Source organism: Astyanax mexicanus, unplaced genomic scaffold, assembly GCF_023375975.1.
Source record: "Astyanax mexicanus isolate ESR-SI-001 unplaced genomic scaffold, AstMex3_surface scaffold_31, whole genome shotgun sequence".
NCBI lineage: Eukaryota > Metazoa > Chordata > Actinopteri > Characiformes > Acestrorhamphidae > Astyanax > Astyanax mexicanus.
This window is the reverse complement of record NW_026040041.1, coordinates 4,439,208-4,462,417: the sequence shown is the minus strand read 5'-3', so window position 1 is coordinate 4,462,417 and position 23,210 is coordinate 4,439,208. Positions and strand designations below refer to the sequence as shown.

The 23,210-nt window shown below is 33.4% G+C and overlaps 1 protein-coding gene and 1 long non-coding RNA gene across 2 annotated transcripts; both read left to right on the top strand.

Annotated features, from left to right (window-relative positions):
• Positions 1–1,233: 1,233 nt before the first annotated feature.
• On the top strand, positions 1,234–10,406 carry LOC125788853 (H-2 class I histocompatibility antigen, alpha chain-like). The gene is made up of 7 exons (XM_049472730.1): positions 1,234–1,252; positions 2,185–2,421; positions 4,364–4,639; positions 6,394–6,678; positions 7,536–7,655; positions 10,039–10,095; positions 10,342–10,406. Exons 1-7 carry the CDS (start codon positions 1,234–1,236, stop codon positions 10,404–10,406), a joined length of 1,059 nt encoding a protein of 352 aa, XP_049328687.1.
• Positions 10,407–20,468: 10,062 nt separating this feature from the next.
• On the top strand, positions 20,469–22,606 carry LOC125788899 (uncharacterized). The gene is made up of 3 exons (XR_007429871.1): positions 20,469–20,528; positions 21,390–21,430; positions 21,472–22,606. It is a non-coding gene; the product is annotated as an uncharacterized LOC125788899 (long non-coding RNA).
• The last annotated feature ends 604 nt before the right edge of the window (positions 22,607–23,210 follow it).

The following is a 23,210-nucleotide window of genomic DNA, read 5'->3' as shown; positions in this document are numbered from 1 at the left end:
ATTCAATATCATTACCACTAATTTTAACACTTTAATTCTGTAATATTTACTTTTTGTATTGTGGGACCATATATATATACTCCAAACAGTGCAAGATTAACTCTTTAGGTGTTGCTATAACACTAATGAACAACACTAGCATGAGTAAATGGTACACTGCACAGTGTCATATTAACACTAAACATTAATCACTGCTATCAGTGTAATTTTGACTCTCTGTAGAGTGTGACCATATATGCTCCAAAGTAGTGTTAAACTCTTTAGGTGTTGATCCAGCACTGCTCATTTTACTGTGTAGTAATGATTCAGGACGCTGTTTTTTCACTTATGCATTAATATGCTATACCATATGTCTGTCTATGTTAAACAGCATCATTTAAAGTATTTCGATATGAAAGCAGGTATTTGTAATGTGTAACAGCGTCCTGAATCATTACTACATCTCTGCTGTTTGTTACACCAGAGTTCTCCTTAAATATAACAGATTTGACCCGTAACATAACAGTAGGGGTAAACTACAGTGATTCAGAGAGTCAGATCAGTTGGCTCAGTTTATCTGGAGGCGATCTTCAGTCAGTAGCTCCACTTATTTTTGAGAATCAGCCAAAATAATCAAATATTTAATTGATCAAATAATATTCATTGTACTTTTGTTTATGAACTTTCACTTAAATTAGAAAACACAGTACATTCATTACAGTAAACAGCAATTATCTATCGATGTCTATTTGATTCGGCTCTTGTTCACTGAGAGGAGTCGGATTAAAGATTCAACTCGTTCAGGTAAACGCTTCAGTGCACTTCCTGAGTGGGTCGTTTCTCGTCGCGTCTCTCTTGCTCTGAGTCTCGGTGCAGAACTGTGTAATTTAATGTGATTATATCAGTTCGGGGAGGAGATGATGACTCCTGTTAAAGGATTAGTTTTATTTATTCTGTTTGATTTTCTTCGGGCTGTGTTTGGAGGTGAGTTTTTTGATAACCCGATAGGGTATTGTTTGAGAAGTTACTTTCACTTTTAAAAGTCCCATTAGTAAGTTGGTTGGTTTTTTTGGTGTTTTTATGTTTTGGGTTTATGATTGGTAATACTTTGAAGCAGAACAACTATAACGGAGGATCATATTTTAATGATTAAGCCAAACATGAACAAATGTAAAAACTGAAGAAAGTGAAAACGTTGTGAGGCATCAAATAAGTGAAAGGAAGTAGAGATACTTATTTGCATATGAATCGGGGATGGGGGATGGGGAGAAAGGTACCACCCGATATCAGAATCAGCTAGAATAAGAGAAAAAGAAAATAAGAGAAAAAGAAAAAGAAATAAGAGACCAAATAAAATGATGAGTTTCTTTGATTTTACTAAATTGAAACCCTCTGGAATATAATCAAGAGGAAGATGGATGATCACAAACCATCAAACCACCAAACTGAACTGCTTGAATTTTTGCACCAGGAGTAGAGCAGCATAAAGTTATCCAAAAGCAGTGTGTAAGACTGGTGGAGGAGAACATGATGCCAAGATGCATAAAAACTCTGACCAGAATTATTCCATATTGATTTCTGAATATGAACTTGATTTCTTTGCATTATTTGAAAGCTCAGTTTTTTGTCATTTCAGCCATTTCTCATTTTCTGTAAATAAATGCTCTAAATGAGAATATTTTTATTTGGAATTTGGGAGAAATGTTGTCTGTAGTTTATAGAATAAAACAACAACAACGTTAAGGTATACCTATAAATAGCAAAATCAGAGAAAGTGATTCAGGAACCAAAGTGCTCTCTTATATACATTACCTTAATCTCAGCTCCTGGAGAGAGCATACAAAATTTGCTTTTATGTTATAAATGAATAAAAACAGCCACTGCACTGATTATTTCATGTCAGGAAAAAAAAAGGACAGAAATCAGTACCATGTAATACAATGTAACATATTTACTTTGTAAATAGATCTTTGTGGACTTATCTTGTATTTTGTTTATTATTTATTTTATTATTTGTGGTTTACTGTAATTCCATAAATGTTTTGTTGTAAGTCACTATACATACAGTGATTTACTGCCTTTACTACAGTTGAATCAGCTTATAGCTAATATTATAGAGGATAGCGTTGGCTTTTGTTTCATGGTAGCATATGTGTCTCCACCAATGTGAAACCCGCTCATTGTTGTATTTCTGTTGGTCCACAGATGTACATTCACTGTATTATATCTACACTATCCAGAACGGTACTAACCACAGTGCTGTAATACTGCTGGATGACAGACACATAGACTGCTCAGAAAAATCCCAAACTCTTAAACCAGAGTGGCTAAAGAACATTCCAGACTCTACCTGGAAAAACAGCACTGATATGCTGAAGGAAGACGGACAACGGATAGAAAACTTCTTCAATATAATGATGAACGAGTTCTCCAACCCTGCAGGTGAGAAATGCTGTTTTTATTTCATATTGTGTTACATATCCGGATCTTCATGCAGAGGAAGTGGTGATTTAGATCTTTTTTTTTTACACCCTGCTCACGTTGTTGCTCCTCTCTTTCGGTGCCTTTACTTCTGCTGTAGTGAACAGTATATCTAGGGTTTAAAACTGACCATCAAGCTGAATTTCATTACACTTTAACACTCGGCTTCACAACTGACTTCCTATTGTTTTTTTCAGTGACACTGATTTTTTTCAACCCTGAAATAATGAAATGAGACAAAACACTTTACTCCTCTGTGACAAAACAAACAATCATTTTTATTCAAACATTTTTATTGTCAAAATATTGATGGACAAGTGAAAAGTTATCTAGTGCTAGTGTACTGAATGTTGCTGAGACCGATTAGGAAGACTGGAAGTCTGGAAAATCAATCAAGGCACCTTTTAAAATTTAACATATTAACGACAGATTAAACGACTATAAACACAAGCAAGATGGATTGTTTTTGTTTATTGCTAAAACTATTTACCTGATTAATGTTTTTTTACTTTTTATTTCCAACACTAAACTAAACACTGAATCCAAACGAAAACACTGCAGAAGTGTCCTACACCTCCACTGTGATCTAGTGTGCAGGAGCCATTTTCATGTTAATGCAAATTTTCCTCATGTCACACAAAATGGTACCTGACTGAACACCTTACTCTGGATCAGATTTCCTGGTTTTGACTAGTACTCAGCTGTAGTACTTAACCAGACTACTAACTGTTATCAGATAAAAAAGATAAAACAGGAAATACAATATATTTATGAAACGGAACTAAAAGAAATTGGTACCACATTTTCCGTGATGTTCTCTTGCTGACTTTTTACTAATTAAACATGATGAAAAAGTAATAATTTACAGCTTTTTAGGTTAGATGTTTTACAACGCATGTTTTTGCAATGTATGGCCAAAATGCATTTGTTAAATATATTTTTGGACACATATTTTGTCATATGAATATGTGTAGTTCCCCTTGAAAAAATAGAACATAATTTGACCATAGGAGAATCATAGGTTAAACTAAGGATTGTCCCGTAATTAGCATCACAGGTGTCTTCAAACTTGTATTCAGTCAGACTATTGAAAGGGTGAGCTGAACCACACTGAACATGGAGCATAGAAACCTAAGAAAAGAGTTTTTCAAGAGATTAGAAAGAAAATTATAGACAAACATGTTAAAGATAAAGTCTAGAAGACCATCACCAAACAGCTTGATGTTCCTTTAACTACAGCTGCCCTTATTATTCAGAAATTAAAAATCTATAGGACTGTAGGACTGCTAACCCCTGTTAGAAATTCGGCTTTCAGGAATCAGGAGTCAGAAGTTGTTAGAAATATGCTGGACGTGTCTGAAGAGGAAAACTGATGCAAAACATTAAGATAGATATTTATACAGATAGGGCCCAGAACAACTTCCAATGGGACAAATTACATCAGTATCAGATTGTTTTAGCCAAGGTGAACTTAATGGAAGACCAAGGAGGAAATCACGTTTAAAAGCAAATCTTAAAAAAGGGACACTGGAATTTGTCAAAATGCATCTTGAAAAGCCCTTAAGCTTCTGGGAGAATGTCCTTTAGACTGATAAGACAAAACTGAAGCTTTATGGAGACACATCAAATGTTTACACCCACAAAAATATATAAAAGCATTTTATAGTTTTATAAGCATTTTGCTCTTTAGTTTCTGAACTGACCTGGCACTTCTCTTTTTTAAAATAAATCTTATGATGTATTTTACGTCTGCACGTATCTGGATTATTTAGCCATCATTACTATCTGTGTTGGCACGTTGCAGTCTTTTGGTGAGAAAGAGAACTGTATGTGAGTGAATGGAAGTTATTTGAAGGCTGAAGATCTGTGTTGAGTTCTGACTGAATGTGTTCTTCTGTTTCAGACGGTCATGTTCTTCAGTGGAGGCACGGCTGTGAGGGTGAACAGAGTTCTGATGGATCTCTGACTGTATTAAACAGTATTAATGAATTCGGTTATGATGGAGAAGATCTGATTCAGTTTAACTTTAGCTCTAAAACCTGGATAACTCCGGAGGAGAAGAAGAACAGAGAGAGGGAGGAGGAGTGGAACTTTGTGCAAAATACTGTTAGGAAATGTGAGCAGTGTGTGGAAATACTGAAGACGTATTTACAGTACAGAACTACTGAATCTAATCAGGGTAAGTATCTGGATAATTTCCATTAAATATTTTTCAAATATTAAAATTATTAAGATGATCTAAAATATATAAATGTGACAGAAATAAAAAAAAAACACAATAAATATTCACAGAACTGTTATGAGGCTTTGGGTCTGCACTGCACTGTGAAAATGTGGGTCTGAGTATAATAATACCTACTTACTTTGTTGCTTTAAATCAATCGTCAGATCTCAGAATTCTTCTTTAGTTTTTAACTATTGTTTTTTTTTTTTCAAACTTGGTCTGTAGTTGTAGTTTGTGTAGTAAGACCTTCGTAAGACCTACACTCAAACAAACAGCAGTTTTGACTGTTAAACTCCACCCACTTTAATATAACTGCTAATATGCATAATATGCATAACCTACTTTTGCGAACAAGTCCTTGTCCGTCTGACCAGTCAGAAATTTCGTATCAAAATACTCAGCAAAGTGTGACCCTCAATAATTACCCAAAGAAAGTTACGTTTCTGAGCTGGAATCCTTCTGGATCAGAGCCAAATATACTTAAACAGCTATAACTTTTGATCGCTGATGCAGATTTTAACAAAACATGACTACTGGTTCAGTATATGATTCTGAAATAGTTAATCACGTATATCTTATTCAAAGAGTGATATTTTGACATAATAATTGAGCAGTCTTATTCAATACATTGTTACAAGTTTATTAAGAATTTGCATTGTTTATTCATCATTGTTAATCGTTTGATAATTTGTCCAATCATGATGAAACTTGAATTGCATGTTTAGGGTGGGGACTTTGTAATGCCACTGTTATGTATTATGTTTCTAACAATTTGGGCTGTAGGGGACGCTATTCATGAATATCTCATTCAGAGTGTGATTTAATGGCGTATCTTTGGTGTTGTCATATTCAGTAAAATTTTATATATTCATTGGTGAACACTAGTTATTAACTGTTTGAAGTTTTGTTCTATTAACTAGTCTCTTTTTGCACACAGGTGAGATTGTAGGAAAATAATGATCTAAAATGTTGACATTTGTAAACATTATGGGTCACATATGTGAATGAATCAGTTTTAATTCAGTAATTATATCCTCTGAATGCTTAATATTGAGCCGTATCAGTCGTTGGGATCCTCTGCTAAGCTCAAAGCACTGCTTTTTTGTGTGTTTTTAGGTGTTTGACAAACCTAAATGGACTAAATTTAGGATTTCTTGGTCTTATCAAAATGTGAGATTGATAAACGGCATGTCAAATTTAGTGCAAATCTAAAAAAATTCTGCCACTAGTCAACCAGTTTTTTTTAGAACTGATTCTTATTCTGTTCAATGTGCTTTAACCTGTGTATTTCCATTTCCATATTTATTATCATTATTATAGCAAAACAGAATTTACTCAAAACGTGCTTTTCATTTATTCACTGCTGTATATGATCCACTTACAATAATAATAATAATAATAATAATAATAATAGTAATAATAATAGCTGCTCTGTGGTGGTTTTCTATCCTGTAGGTTCTGTAGAACAGGGTGAACAGGGTGAAAGAAGGATAATAATAAAGTATGCAACTACAATTATAGTAAATATAGTGAAGCTGAGGAAGTGGTCATAATGTTATGCTTGGTTGGTTTACTATTACTTTAAAATGTTTAAATAACGACGTTGAGTTTACTGGAATGTATGTAAGGTGTACACATTAATGTAATGGAACAGGTCATGAGCTGTCTGTTATGATTTAAGGCTAAATTATGTGTTTTTCTCTCTTCAGCTACACCTGCTGTTCATATATTTGCAAAGAAATCAGTAAGAGACTCGAGAAAGCTGATCCTGACCTGCATGGCCACGGGATTCTACCCCAAACACGTGAAGATGAGTCTGAGGAAGTTCGGCACTTCAATTCCTGATCATCTGATCACATCTTCTGGAGTCAGACCCAATAATGATGGAACCTACCAGCTGAGGAAGAGTGTGGAGATACAGGAAGATGATAAAGCCCAATACGACTGTTACGTGTCTCACAGCTCCCTCACAGAACCAGTGATAAAGAAATGGGGTAAATATAACTGTGATTGGTGACACTTATTGCAGATTTTAACCACGAATTCCACTGCATTAGATTTGTAGTAGTAGTTTTTCAGAAATGTAAGAGGAACACCACCCCTCCCTCCCCAAAACACATTTTTCTAAAAGCCATAATGACTATAATGTTACAATATTAAAATGTTAATGTTGGTAATATAATTTGGGATTTTGCACTAGGCTCCTCCCTGTTTCAGGGTGTGGGGGTGGTAGGCCACGCCCACAGGTGTGATGGATCACAGTACAAACCAATAGGGAGTCAGAATGGTATATGTTTATACTTCTCTACATCCAATCAGAATCAGATTCACTCTATCTGGATGGAGAGATTTATCTGGATAGGGGTTTTATTAACCGATGAGAAGCCAGAATGAAAACCAGCTGAAATGAAACAGGAGTAATGAGGATATTTTTATTAGCATGTAAGGAGGAGAAAGTTCAGATAATTGTGTGAAAATGTAAAATAATTACTGCAGTAAAGTATAGATGAACAACATTTCTACTTAAGTAAGGTAACCAAGTATTTGTACTTCATTACTTCACACCTCTGTTCCTATAACAATTCTAAAATATTTTATTTCACTTTTTATTAGGTAATCATTTTCAAAATGCCCATAATAAGTCAGTTAATTAGTGATTAATTTCCTCCATTGATTATTTATTATTGGTATGTTTTTGAGTTTATAAAAAGATGTATGCATGTGTTGTGTTATGCTTGTTTATGTACATCAGCAGATGAATCAGGATCAGTAAATCAGTAACTCTGTTCTACTGTGTGTTTCTGCAGAAATATAACTCTGTGATTGATGTTAGAATCTGTTCTCTTTACAGTAAACACCAATAACGGTGCTGGACTGGTACTGATTGGAGGAGCAGTTGGAGGGTTGATTGTGATCTTGCTGATTGTGCTGGGCGTGGTCTTCTTTGTTCTTAGAAGGAAGAGGATGCTTGGTGAGTATAAGTGTTTCAGTACAGATTCTGTTTAAAGAAGAAATATAAGAGTTAATATTTAAAACTGATCACCACTCACTACAGCCTCAGTCTCTTCAAACACAAACTATAATACAGAAAGGCAGTAAATATATTTCTTTGTTTATGTTAAACAGACCAAGGGACATTTGTTGAAATCCCACTCCCTTCTAGTTAAAGGATCAGGAGTGGGTTTCCCGAAAGCTTCGTAACGCTAAGAACTTCGTTAACTCGTACTTAAGATTGATCGTTAATTAAAGAGTGTTTCCCAAACCCGTGCGTAACTAAAGTACTACGTAAACTCGCTCGCAGATTAACGAGTGCCCTCACCCAGTCGTTATTTTTAACGAGCTTCTTTAGAGGATCTCTACTTGCAGTTCAGCACCTTAAACACCAGGGACCGCCAATTTTGAGGGAGAAAAATGTTCATTTCCGTGGTTGAAGCAATTATATTATGTTACTATTAATTATAATCAATTATATTATTATTATTATTATTATTATTATTATTATTATTATTATTATTATTATTATTATTGTTACTATTATATTATATTATATTATATTATATTATTCCCTGTGTCTGCGGGTGCTCCGGTTTCCTCCCACAGTCCAAAGACCTAATTGGATGTAGGATAAAAATGAAAAATTGCCCCTTAGGTGTGAGTGTGTGAGTGGATGTGTCTGTGTGTCTGTCTGTTTCTGTCTGCCCTGCGACGGATTGGCGGCTTTTCCAGGGTGTATAGCCGGCTGGTATAGACTCCAGCCCCCCCGCGACCCTTAACGGATAAAGCGGTTGACGATGAGTGAGTAAGTGAGTGAATGAGTTATATTATATTATATTATATTATATTATATTGCCATATAATGCCATATATAATGCCAATTTGTCTGTGGCTTGTAGTCTAACTGGGCAAACCCATTATTAAAATCCAGATTCCTGCAGATGATGCTCACGGTCTAAGCAAAGCTGCAAAGTCAACAAGTCCGTGGATTCTGTATTCAGGCTGTTACTGTGGAATACACACACTTATATACACAATTCCCACCAGCCCGGGAATTACAGCACAACACTATATATTTCCATGATATTGGTAAAATTCCTGGTACTGTAGGTCCGGTGCAGGGGACGCCTGCGGTGTCTTTAATCACACCTACACGTATTGTAAAGGGTATCGGTGAAAGTGCAGGTAATATTTAATATTATTCCTTAATCAGGTGATTCTAACCAACATTGTGGCCGTTCATCTGGGCAAACTCTGGGGTGTGTCAACTCGCCAATATATAAATACCAGTCAAAAGTTGGACACGTCTCATTTAATGTTTTTATTTATTTTTTTTACATTGTGGATTAATATTAAAACCATGAAAACTATTAATTGACGCATATGGAATTATCTAGTAAACAAAAAGGTGCATGGCCTTAACAATCCCCTGACCTAAACCCAACTGAGATGGTGATTTGGATGAGCATACTCATGTTGGTTTAATATATATAACATACGTATATGTATTATTATATTATTTTTATATATTTTTATATATTATATTTTTATATTATTATTAATAATTATAATAATAAATTGATATTATTCGCCAAATTACTATTTATAATATTAGTATAATATATATTAATATATATATATATATATATATATATATATATATATATATATATATATATATACTAACAATAATAGTTTTAAAAAAGTAAAAAAGTTTAATGTTTTAAATAGATTAGATTTTTTATTATTTATTTAGTCATATGTATCTTTAGGAGTATTTTATTAATGCCAAAGTACATCTTTTTGTAATTTAAATTTCAGAATATGTATAATATTGATGATTACAACACATTTCTACGTTTTAAGGGTGTAATAGTGAATAAATACTGCATATTGGCAGTGTTGAATCGATATTTGTGGATCGATTGAGTGCGCTGTTTTGGGGGAGGAGTCAACAAAGACGTTCTTTAACCTCCTTTAATTTTCGCTTTCTGAAGCTCTTTGGGAAACACTCGCAGAACACTCGCACTTCTTTACTCACGTCATTCGTTAGTTCGTTCGTTATTCACTAAGATTGATCGTTTTCGGGAAACCCACCCCTGATTGGATGTTTATTTACCTCTCAGTAAAGATGATCATGTTTGTTGCTTTTTTTACACCACATTGATCGTCCATGTCCTTAAACACTATTCTATCAGCAGGACTTTTTTTAAACCTAAATATATTCAGCTCGAAGTTATTATTTCATTGTCATATTCAGTTTAAATGCATATCATTCATTTATTTATTTAAATTTAAATGTATTTATTTTATTATTTTTATTCTGTTGTTTATTTATTTTATAATAATTTGTATTTCAGATGGTGCAGGACCTCCGCCAGTCTTCATCGCTGTTCCTCAGAATCCTAATGCTCAGCGTCAGTGTCATTGTTGTTTTTATCATTTCAAGTTTTTTCATGAAAAACTATCATAATAGTTGTAATCATAATAATGACATTAAAAATAAAAAACATTTAACACATAATATATATATATATATATATATATATATATATATATATATATATATATATATATAAGCAGTACAAAAGTAAGATATTTGTTGGAGAAAAGATGATCTGTGTGAAAGTTGGAGTGCTCGTATAAACTGTGTATTACGGTAGCTGCGGGCACAGTGGAGCTGGGGGAGAAAACTGCACTCGCCTTTCCTGCAGAGACAGTCAATTAAACAAATTAATGTCAATTAAACACAAGAGTTTTACACTCAATAAACATTGTTTAACCAGCTCTAATTAGCACATTTACAACAGAAACACATAAAATGCCTGTAGAAAATATCTGTAGAACATTGGAAGAGCCTAAAAATGTAAAATACATCTGTTTTAGGTTAAATATACTACATTTTAAACCTTGTTATCTACAGACCACAATTTAAACTATTATTAAAAAAGAAAATAGTATTAATCATGTTTCATTTCAAATTATATTACTGTAGGAATTTGGAGTAAAGGGATAGCAAAAAACCCTATTTGATTGTATTTAGACCAGAATTTAGACTCCAATAAAACTAGAAAATCAAAGAATGATCAAATAACACAATTAAAGACTTGAAGAACACTCGTAATAGTATTTATTATGCAAGTTTCAAGTAATACTACTGCAAAAATGTAATTACCTTCATGGCAAATGTAGCAAAATTTGTTTTTTTTTTATACCAAAAGTGTTAGTGTTATTAGTGTTCTCCTCCGAGCGTGTTGAGCTCTAGTGGTGCTGTAATAGTGGCAGTTTAAGAAGTTGCAGTGGAGTTTCTCACCATTGGGAGATCAGACAGTTGTACAGCAAAGCTTTTGCAGACACTTAATCTGTATTGTAGCTTCTAAAAATAAACTTTTCTGTATTTTATTCATTCTTTTCTTCAGCTGATAACAGCAGTGATGGATCCTCACACACTAGTGAGGAGATGAAGGATACCAAGAATCCACTGCTGCCCGATGCTACTAAAGGACAGAAAACTGGTGAGTATAAATAATAAAAGGTTTCTAATAAAGTGCACTTACAATAAAGATCTGAGAGTTGAATATGAGGTAGATGTTTGTAATAAAGTGATGTGAGAGTTGAATATGAGGTAGATGTTTGTAATAAAGTGATGTGAGAGTTGAATATGAGGTAGATGTTTGTAATAAAGTGATCTGAGAGTTGAATATGAGGTAGATGTTTGTAATAAAGTGATCTGAGAGTTGAATATGAGGTAGATGTTTATAATAAAGTGATCTGAGAGTTGAATATGAGGTAGATGTGTGTAATAAAGTGATCTGAGAGTTGAATATGAGGTAGATGTTTATAATAAAGTGATCTGAGAGTTGAATGTGAGGTAGATGTGTATAATAAAGTGATCTGAGAGTTGAATATGAGGTAGATGTGTGTAATAAAGTGATGTGAGAGTTGAATATGAGGTAGATGTTTGTAATAAAGTGATCTGAGAGTTGAATATGAGGTAGATGTGTGTAATAAAGTGATGTGAGAGTTGAATATGAGGTAGATGTGTGTAATAAAGTGATGTGAGAGTTGAATATGAGGTAGATGTGTGTAATAAAGTGATCTGAGAGTTGAGTATGAGGTAGATGTGTGTAATAAAGTGATAAGAGAGTTGAATATGAGGTAGATGTTTGTAATAAAGTGATGTGAGAGTTGAATATGAGGTAGATGTGTGTAATAAAGTGATGTGAGAGTTGAATATGAGGTAGATGTGTGTAATAAAGTGATGTGAGAGTTGAATATGAGGTAGATGTGTGTAATAAAGTGATCTGAGAGTTGAATATGAGGTAGATGTTATTAATAAAGTGATGTGAGAGTTGAATATGAGGTAGATGTGTGTAATAAAGTGATCTGAGAGTTGAATGTGAGGTAGATGTTTGTAATAAAGTGATCTGAGAGTTGAATATGAGGTAGATGTTTGTAATAAAGTGATGTGAGAGTTGAATATGAGGTAGATGTTTGTAATAAAGTGATCTGAGAGTTGAATATGAGGTAGATGTGTGTAATAAAGTGATCTGAGAGTTGAGTATGAGGTAGATGTGTGTAATAAAGTGATGTGAGAGTTGAATATGAGGTAGATGTTTGTAATAAAGTGATGTGAGAGTTGAATATGAGGTAGATGTGTGTAATAAAGTGATGTGAGAGTTGAATATGAGGTAGATGTGTGTAATAAAGTGATGTGAGAGTTGAATATGAGGTAGATGTGTGTAATAAAGTGATCTGAGAGTTGAATATGAGGTAGATGTTATTAATAAAGTGATGTGAGAGTTGAATATGAGGTAGATGTGTGTAATAAAGTGATCTGAGAGTTGAGTATGAGGTAGATGTGTGTAATAAAGTGATGTGAGAGTTGAATATGAGGTAGCTGTTTGTAATAAAGTGATCTGAGAGTTGAATATGAGGTAGATGTGTGTAATAAAGTGATGTGAGAGTTGAATATGAGGTAGCTGTTTGTAATAAAGTGATGTGAGAGTTGAATATGAGGTAGCTGTTTGTAATAAAGTGATCTGAGAGTTGAATATGAGGTAGATGTTTGTAATAAAGTGATGTGAGAGTTGAATATGAGGTAGATGTGTGTAATAAAGTGATGTGAGAGTTGAATATGAGGTAGCTGTTTGTAATAAAGTGATCTGAGAGTTGAATATGAGGTAGCTGTTTGTAATAAAGTGATCTGAGAGTTGAATATGAGGTAGCTGTTTGTAATAAAGTGATGTGAGAGTTGAATATGAGGTAGATGTTTGTAATAAAGTGATGTGAGAGTTGAATATGAGGTAGATGTGTGTAATAAAGTGATGTGAGAGTTGAATATGAGGTAGCTGTTTGTAATAAAGTGATCTGAGAGTTGAATATGAGGTAGCTGTTTGTAATAAAGTGATCTGAGAGTTGAATATGAGGTAGCTGTTTGTAATAAAGTGATGTGAGAGTTGAATATGAGGTAGCTGTTTGTAATAAAGTGATGTGAGAGTTGAATATGAGGTAGCTGTTTGTAATAAAGTGATCTGAGAGTTGAATATGAGGTAGATGTGTGTAATAAAGTGATGTGAGAGTTGAATGTGAGGTAGATGTGTGTAATAAAGTGATCTGAGAGTTGAATATGAGGTAGCTGTTTGTAATAAAGTGATGTGAGAGTTGAATATGAGGTAGCTGTTTGTAATAAAGTGATCTGAGAGTTGAATATGAGGTAGCTGTTTGTAATAAAGTGATCTGAGAGTTGAATATGAGGTAGCTGTTTGTAATAAAGTGATGTGAGAGTTGAATATGAGGTAGATGTTTGTAATAAAGTGATGTGAGAGTTGAATATGAGATAGATGTTTGTAATAAAGTGATCTGAGAGTTGAGTATGAGGTAGATGATTGTAATAAAGTGATCTGAGAGTTGAGTATGAGGTAGATGTTTGTAATAAAGTGATCTGAGAGTTGAATATGAGGTAGATGTGTGTAATAAAGTGATCTGAGAGTTGAATATGAGGTAGATGTGTGTAATAAAGTGATCTGAGAGTTGAATATGAGGTAGATGATTGTAATAAAGTGATGTGAGAGTTGAATATGAGGTAGATGTTTGTAATAAAGTGATCTGAGAGTTGAATATGAGGTAGATGTTTGTAATAAAGTGATGTGAGAGTTGAATGTGAGGTAGATGTGTGTAATAAAGTGATCTGAGAGTTGAATATGAGGTAGATGTGTGTAATAAAGTGATCTGAGAGTTGAGTATGAGGTAGATGTGTGTAATAAAGTGATGTGAGAGTTGAATATGAGGTAGATGTTTGTAATAAAGTGATGTGAGAGTTGAATATGAGGTAGATGTGTGTAATAAAGTGATGTGAGAGTTGAATATGAGGTAGATGTGTGTAATAAAGTGATGTGAGAGTTGAATATGAGGTAGATGTGTGTAATAAAGTGATCTGAGAGTTGAATATGAGGTAGATGTTATTAATAAAGTGATGTGAGAGTTGAATATGAGGTAGATGTGTGTAATAAAGTGATCTGAGAGTTGAGTATGAGGTAGATGTGTGTAATAAAGTGATGTGAGAGTTGAATATGAGGTAGATGTTTGTAATAAAGTGATCTGAGAGTTGAATATGAGGTAGATGTGTGTAATAAAGTGATGTGAGAGTTGAATATGAGGTAGCTGTTTGTAATAAAGTGATGTGAGAGTTGAATATGAGGTAGATGTTTGTAATAAAGTGATGTGAGAGTTGAATATGAGGTAGATGTTTGTAATAAAGTGATCTGAGAGTTGAATATGAGGTAGATGTTTGTAATAAAGTGATCTGAGAGTTGAATATGAGGTAGATGTTTGTAATAAAGTGATCTGAGAGTTGAATATGAGGTAGATGTTTGTAATAAAGTGATCTGAGAGTTGAATATGAGGTAGATGTTTGTAATAAAGTGATGTGAGAGTTGAATATGAGGTAGATGTTTGTAATAAAGTGATGTGAGAGTTGAATATGAGGTAGATGTGTGTAATAAAGTGATCTGAGAGTTGAATATGAGGTAGATGTTTGTAATAAAGTGATCTGAGAGTTGAATATGAGGTAGATGTTTGTAATAAAGTGATCTGAGAGTTGAATATGAGGTAGATGTGTGTAATAAAGTGATCTAAGAGTTGAATATGAGGTAGATGTTTGTAATAAAATAATCTGAGAGTTGAGTATGAGGTAGATGTTTGTAATAAAGTGATCTGAGAGTTGAATATGAGGTAGATGTTTGTAATAAAGTGATCTGAGAGTTGAATATGAGGTAGATGTGTGTAATAAAGTGATGTGAGAGTTGAATATGAGGTAGATGTTTGTAATAAAGTGATGTGAGAGTTGAATATGAGGTAGATGTGTGTAATAAAGTGATCTGAGAGTTGAATATGAGGTAGATGTGTGTAATAAAGTGATGTGAGAGTTGAATATGAGGTAGATGTTTGTAATAAAGTGATCTGAGAGTTGAATATGAGGTAGATGTGTGTAATAAAGTGATGTGAGAGTTGAATATGAGGTAGATGTTTGTAATAAAGTGATCTGAGAGTTGAATATGAGGTAGATGTGTGTAATAAAGTGATGTGAGAGTTGAATATGAGGTAGATGTTTGTAATAAAGTGATCTGAGAGTTGAATATGAGGTAGATGTGTGTAATAAAGTGATCTGAGAGTTGAGTATGAGGTAGATGTGTGTAATAAAGTGATGTGAGAGTTGAATATGAGGTAGATGTTTGTAATAAAGTGATGTGAGAGTTGAATATGAGGTAGATGTGTGTAATAAAGTGATGTGAGAGTTGAATATGAGGTAGATGTTTGTAATAAAGTGATCTGAGAGTTGAATATGAGGTAGATGTGTGTAATAAAGTGATGTGAGAGTTGAATATGAGGTAGCTGTTTGTAATAAAGTGATGTGAGAGTTGAATGTGAGGTAGATGTTTGTAATAAAGTGATCTGAGAGTTGAATATGAGGTAGATGTTTGTAATAAAGTGATCTGAGAGTTGAGTATGAGGTAGATGATTGTAATAAAGTGATCTGAGAGTTGAATATGAGGTAGATTTGTGTAATAAAGTGATCTGAGAGTTGAATATGAGGTAGATGTTTGTAATAAAGTGATCTGAGAGTTGAATATGAGGTAGATGTGTGTAATAAAGTGATCTGAGAGTTGAATATGAGGTAGATGTGTGTAATAAAGTGATCTGAGAGTTGAATATGAGGTAGATGTTTGTAATAAAGTGATCTGAGAGTTGAATGTGATGTAGATGTTTGTAATAAAGTGATCTGAGAGTTGAATATGAGGTAGATGTTTGTAATAAAGTGATCTGAGAGTTGAATATGAGGTAGATGTGTGTAATAAAGTGATGTGAGAGTTGAATATGAGGTAGATGTTTGTAATAAAGTGATCTGAGAGTTGAATATGAGGTAGATGTTTGTAATAAAGTGATCTGAGAGTTGAATGTGATGTAGATGTTTGTAATAAAGTGATCTGAGAGTTGAATATGAGGTAGATGTTTGTAATAAAGTGATGTGAGAGTTGAATGTGAGGTAGATGTTTGTAATAAAGTGATCTGAGAGTTGAATATGAGGTAGATGATTGTAATAAAGTGATCTGAGAGTTGAATATGAGGTAGATGTGTGTAATAAAGTGATCTGAGAGTTGAATATGAGGTAGATGTGTGTAATAAAGTGATGTGAGAGTTGAATATGAGGTAGATGTTTGTAATAAAGTGATCTGAGAGTTGAATATGAGGTAGATGTTTGTAATAAAGTGATCTGAGAGTTGAATATGAGGTAGATGTTTGTAATAAAGTGATCTGAGAGTTGAATATGAGGTAGATGTTTGTAATAAAGTGATCTGAGAGTTGAATATGAGGTAGATGTTTGTAATAAAGTGATGTGAGAGTTGAATATGAGGTAGATGTTTGTAATAAAGTGATGTGAGAGTTGAATATGAGGTAGATGTGTGTAATAAAGTGATCTGAGAGTTGAATATGAGGTAGATGTTTGTAATAAAGTGATCTGAGAGTTGAATATGAGGTAGATGTTTGTAATAAAGTGATCTGAGAGTTGAATATGAGGTAGATGTGTGTAATAAAGTGATCTGAGAGTTGAATATGAGGTAGATGTTTGTAATAAAATGATCTGATAGTTGAGTATGAGGTAGATGTTTGTAATAAAGTGATCTGAGAGTTGAATATGAGGTAGATGTTTGTAATAAAGTGATCTGAGAGTTGAATATGAGGTAGATGTGTGTAATAAAGTGATGTGAGAGTTGAATATGAGGTAGATGTTTGTAATAAAGTGATGTGAGAGTTGAATATGAGGTAGATGTGTGTAATAAAGTGATCTGAGAGTTGAATATGAGGTAGATGTTTGTAATAAAGTGATCTGAGAGTTGAATATGAGGTAGATGTGTGTAATAAAGTGATGTGAGAGTTGAATATGAGGTAGATGTTTGTAATAAAGTGATCTGAGAGTTGAATATGAGGTAGATGTGTGTAATAAAGTGATCTGGGAGTTGAATGTGAGGTAGATGTTTGTAATAAAGTGATCTGAGAGTTGAATATGAGGTAGATGTTTGTAATAAAGTGATCTGAGAGTTGAGTATGAGGTAGATGATTGTAATAAAGTGATCTGAGAGTTGAATATGAGGTAGATGTGTGTAATAAAGTGATGTGGGAGTTGAATATGAGGTAGATGATTGTAATAAAGTGATCTGAGAGTTGAATATGAGGTAGATTTGTGTAATAAAGTGATCTGAGAGTTGAATATGAGGTAGATGTTTGTAATAAAGTGATGTGAGAGTTGAATGTGAGGTAGATGTTTGTAATAAAGTGATCTGAGAGTTGAATATGAGGTAGATGTGTGTAATAAAGTGATGTGAGAGTTGAATGTGAGGTAGATGATTGTAATAAAGTGAAGTGAGAGTTGAATATGAGGTAGATTTGTGTAATAAAGTGATCTGAGAGTTGAATATGAGGTAGATGTTTGTAATAAAGTGATCTGAGAGTTGAATATGAGGTAGATGTTTGTAATAAAGTGATCTGAGAGTTGAATGTGATGTAGATGTTTGTAATAAAGTGATCTGAGAGTTGAATATGAGGTAGATGTTTGTAATAAAGTGATGTGAGAGTTGAATGTGAGGTAGATGTTTGTAATAAAGTGATGTGAGAGTTGAATATGAGGTAGATGATTGTAATAAAGTGATCTGAGAGTTGAATATGAGGTAGATGTGTGTAATAAAGTGATCTGAGAGTTGAATATGAGGTAGATGTGTGTAATAAAGTGATCTGAGAGTTGAATATGAGGTAGATGATTGTAATAAAGTGATGTGAGAGTTGAATATGAGGTAGATGTTTGTAATAAAGTGATCTGAGAGTTGAATATGAGGTAGATGTTTGTAATAAAGTGATCTGAGAGTTGAATATGAGGTAGATGTTTGTAATAAAGTGATCTGAGAGTTGAATATGAGGTAGATGTTTGTAATAAAGTGATCTGAGAGTTGAATATGAGGTAGATGTTTGTAATAAAGTGATCTGAGAGTTGAATATGAGGTAGATGTGTGTAATAAAGTGATGTGAGAGTTGAATATGAGGTAGATGTTTGTAATAAAGTGATCTGAGAGTTGAATATGAGGTAGATGTTTGTAATAAAGTGATCTGAGAGTTGAATGTGATGTAGATGTTTGTAATAAAGTGATCTGAGAGTTGAATATGAGGTAGATGTTTGTAATAAAGTGATGTGAGAGTTGAATGTGAGGTAGATGTTTGTAATAAAGTGATCTGAGAGTTGAATATGAGGTAGATGATTGTAATAAAGTGATCTGAGAGTTGAATATGAGGTAGATGTGTGTGATAAAGTGATCTGAGAGTTGAATATGAGGTAGATGTGTGTAATAAAGTGATCTGAGAGTTGAATATGAGGTAGATGATTGTAATAAAGTGATGTGAGAGTTGAATATGAGGTAGATGTTTGTAATAAAGTGATCTGAGAGTTGAATATGAGGTAGATGTTTGTAATAAAGTGATCTGAGAGTTGAATATGAGGTAGATGTTTGTAATAAAGTGATCTGAGAGTTGAATATGAGGTAGATGTTTGTAATAAAGTGATCTGAGAGTTGAATATGAGGTAGATGTTTGTAATAAAGTGATGTGAGAGTTGAATATGAGGTAGATGTTTGTAATAAAGTGATGTGAGAGTTGAATATGAGGTAGATGTGTGTAATAAAGTGATCTGAGAGTTGAATATGAGGTAGATGTTTGTAATAAAGTGATCTGAGAGTTGAATATGAGGTAGATGTTTGTAATAAAGTGATCTGAGAGTTGAATATGAGGTAGATGTGTGTAATAAAGTGATCTGAGAGTTGAATATGAGGTAGATGTTTGTAATAAAATGATCTGAGAGTTGAGTATGAGGTAGATGTTTGTAATAAAGTGATCTGAGAGTTGAATATGAGGTAGATGTTTGTAATAAAGTGATCTGAGAGTTGAATATGAGGTAGATGTGTGTAATAAAGTGATGTGAGAGTTGAATATGAGGTAGATGTTTGTAATAAAGTGATGTGAGAGTTGAATATGAGGTAGATGTGTGTAATAAAGTGATCTGAGAGTTGAATATGAGGTAGATGTTTGTAATAAAGTGATCTGAGAGTTGAATATGAGGTAGATGTGTGTAATAAAGTGATGTGAGAGTTGAATATGAGGTAGATGTTTGTAATAAAGTGATCTGAGAGTTGAATATGAGGTAGATGTGTGTAATAAAGTGATGTGAGAGTTGAATGTGAGGTAGATGTTTGTAATAAAGTGATCTGAGAGTTGAATATGAGGTAGATGTTTGTAATAAAGTGATCTGAGAGTTGAGTATGAGGTAGATGATTGTAATAAAGTGATCTGAGAGTTGAATATGAGGTAGATTTGTGTAATAAAGTGATCTGAGAGTTGAATATGAGGTAGATGTTTGTAATAAAGTGATGTGAGAGTTGAATGTGAGGTAGATGTTTGTAATAAAGTGATCTGAGAGTTGAATATGAGGTAGATGTTTGTAATAAAGTGATCTGAGAGTTGAATATGAGGTAGATGTGTGTAATAAAGTGATCTGAGAGTTGAATATGAGGTAGATGATTGTAATAAAGTGATGTGAGAGTTGAATATGAGGTAGATGTTTGTAATAAAGTGATGTGAGAGTTGAATGTGAGGTAGATGTTTGTAATAAAGTGATCTGAGAGTTGAATATGAGGTAGATGATTGTAATAAAGTGATGTGAGAGTTGAATATGAGGTAGATGTTTGTAATAAAGTGATCTGAGAGTTGAATATGAGGTAGATGTTTGTAATAAAGTGATGTGAGAGTTGAATATGAGGTAGATGTGTGTAATAAAGTGATCTGAGAGTTGCATATGAGGTAGATGTTTGTAATAAAGTGATCTGAGAGTTGAATATGAGGTAGATGTTTGTAATAAAGTGATCTGAGAGTTGAATATGAGGTAGATGTTTGTAATAAAGTGATGTGAGAGTTGAATATGAGGTAGATGTGTGTAATAAAGTGATCTGAGAGTTGAATATGAGGTAGATGTGTGTAATAAAGTGATGTGAGAGTTGAATATGAGGTAGATGTGTGTAATAAAGTGATCTGAGAGTTGAATATGAGGTAGATGTTTGTAATAAAGTGATCTGAGAGTTGAATATGAGGTAGATGTTTGTAATAAAGTGATCTGGGAGTTGAATATGAGGTAGATGATTGTAATAAAGTGATCTGAGAGTTCAATGTGAGGTAGATGTTTGTAATAAAGTATTCTGAGAGTTGAATATGAGGTAGATGTTTGTAATAAAGTGATCTGAGAGTTGAATGTGAGGTAGATGTTTGTAATAAAGTGATCTGAGAGTTGAATATGAGGTAGATGTGTGTAATAAAGTGATCTGGGAGTTGAATATGAGGTAGATGATTGTAATAAAGTGATCTGAGAGTTCAATGTGAGGTAGATGTTTGTAATAAAGTGATCTGAGAGTTGAATATGAGGTAGATGTGTGTAATAAAGTGATCTGAGAGTTGAATATGAGGTAGATGTTTATAATAAAGTGATGTGAGAGTTGAATATGAGGTAGATGTGTGTAATAAAGCGATCTGAGAGTTGAATATGAGGTAGATGTTTGTAATAAAGTGATCTGAGAGTTGAATATGAGGTAGATGTTTGTAATAAAGTGATGTGAGAGTTGAATATGAGGTAGATGTGTGTAATAAAGTGATCTGAGAGTTGAATATGAGGTAGATGTTTGTAATAAAGTGATGTGAGAGTTGAATATGAGGTAGATGTGTGTAATAAAGTGATGTGAGAGTTGAATATGAGGTAGATGTTTGTAATAAAGTGATCTGAGAGTTGAATATGAGGTAGATGTTTGTAATAAAGTGATCTGAGAGTTGAATATGAGGTAGATGTTTGTAATAAAGTGATCTGAGAGTTGAATATGAGGTAGATGTGTGTAATAAAGTGATCTGAGAGTTGAATATGAGGTAGATGTTTGTAATAAAGTGATCTGAGAGTTGAATATGAGGTAGATGTTTGTAATAAAGTGATGTGAGAGTTGAATATGAGGTAGATGTTTGTAATAAAGTGATCTGAGAGTTGAATATGAGGTAGATGTTTGTAATAAAGTGATGTGAGAGTTGAATATGAGGTAGATGTGTGTAATAAAGTGATCTGAGAGTTGAATATGAGGTAGATGATTGTAATAAAGTGATGTGAGAGTTGAATATGAGGTAGATGTTTCTAATAAAGTGATGTGAGAGTTGAATATGAGGTAGATGTTTGTAATAAAGTGATGTGAGAGTTGAATGTGAGGTAGATGTTTGTAATAAAGTGATCTGAGAGTTGAATATGAGGTAGATGTTTGTAATAAAGTGATGTGAGAGTTGAATATGAGGTAGATGTGTGTAATAAAGTGATCTGAGAGTTGAATATGAGGTAGATGTGTGTAATAAAGTGATGTGAGAGTTGAATATGAGGTAGATGTTTGTAATAAAGTGATGTGAGAGTTGAATATGAGGTAGATGTTTGTAATAAAGTGATCTGAGAGTTGAATATGAGGTAGATGTGTGTAATAAAGTGATCTGAGAGTTGAATATGAGGTAGATGTGTGTAATAAAGTGATGTGAGAGTTGAATATGAGGTAGATGTTTGTAATAAAGTGATCTGAGAGTTGAATATGAGGTAGATGTTTGTAATAAAGTGATGTGATAGTTGAATATGAGGTAGATGTTTGTAATAAAGTGATGTGAGAGTTGAATATGAGGTAGATGTTTGTAATAAAGTGATGTGATAGTTGAATATGAGGTAGATGTTAGTAATAAAGTGATCTGAGAGTTGAATATGAGGTAGATGTTTGTAATAAAGTGATGTGAGAGTTGAATATGAGGTAGATGTTTGTAATAAAGTGATGTGAGAGTTGAATATGAGGTAGATGTTTGTAATAAAGTGATCTGAGAGTTGAATATGAGGTAGATGTTTGTAATAAAGTGATCTGAGAGTTGAATATGAGGTAGATGTTTGTAATAAAGTGATGTGAGAGTTGAATATGAGGTAGATGTGTGTAATAAAGTGATGTGAGAGTTGAATATGAGGTAGATGTGTGTAATAAAGTGATGTGAGAGTTGAATATGAGGTAGATGTTTGTAATAAAGTGATGTGAGAGTTGAATATGAGGTAGATGTTTGTAATAAAGTGATCTGAGAGTTGAATATGAGGTAGATGTGTGTAATAAAGTGATGTGAGAGTTGAATATGAGGTAGATGTTTGCAATAAAGTGATCTGAGACAAGGAGAAGGACAAAGTTGGGACAAAGTGGACTGTAACCTGGGAAGGAAGCTGGGAGGAGCCGAGGTGGAAGTAGATAGCCAGGTAGAGGACTATTGTGGAATAGGTAGGGAGTGGGAGCCAACACGACATGCAAAGTTGTTCGACAGGCAGATAGAGAGGAAGTGAGGGTTTGTGTAGGACAGAGAGAATTCTCTGTTCAGGTGTGAATATTTCTATTGAGCCCAATGGTGAAGGTGAGTTATTGTCTTCTTCTAACTCTACAGTAGAGTTAAGGTACAGATTCAGCACTGTAGTAGTAGTAGCTCTAGAGTTCCCTTTTATATAAGTCATAACAGTTCTTTATATATTTTCATTTTTATTACAGCTCTTTTTACTCTTTTTATAATGTATTTAACTTTGTACTAAATTCTGATCCAGGGCCTGAGACCGGGGGTTCTGACTCTGACTCAGGTAATAAAATTTCACATTTAAAACAACTGGATTTTATATTTGGACTCTAACTTTAATGTTGATTTACTGATTACTGATTTATTTTTTCAGGAAGAGGAAGTAATTCAATCAGTTGCAGCGATTAGAACATCCCGAAGAAATCTGAGGGTAATTATTCTACTGGGTCTCTGAGCAACATTATACCATTACCAGTACACTGATGTTTCTAATAAAGTGGCCAGTGAGTGGAAGCACAATGTAGCTGCTTCTAATAAATAAATTAAATTAATACCA

Bases quoted from the DNA above. Each gene is read 5' to 3' on its own strand.
- LOC125788853 (XM_049472730.1), top strand. The intron at 4,640-6,393 runs GTAAGTATCTGG...TTCTCTCTTCAG, and splicing joins AACTACTGAATCTAATCAGG to CTACACCTGCTGTTCATATA. The intron at 7,656-10,038 runs GTGAGTATAAGT...TTTGTATTTCAG, and splicing joins TAGAAGGAAGAGGATGCTTG to ATGGTGCAGGACCTCCGCCA.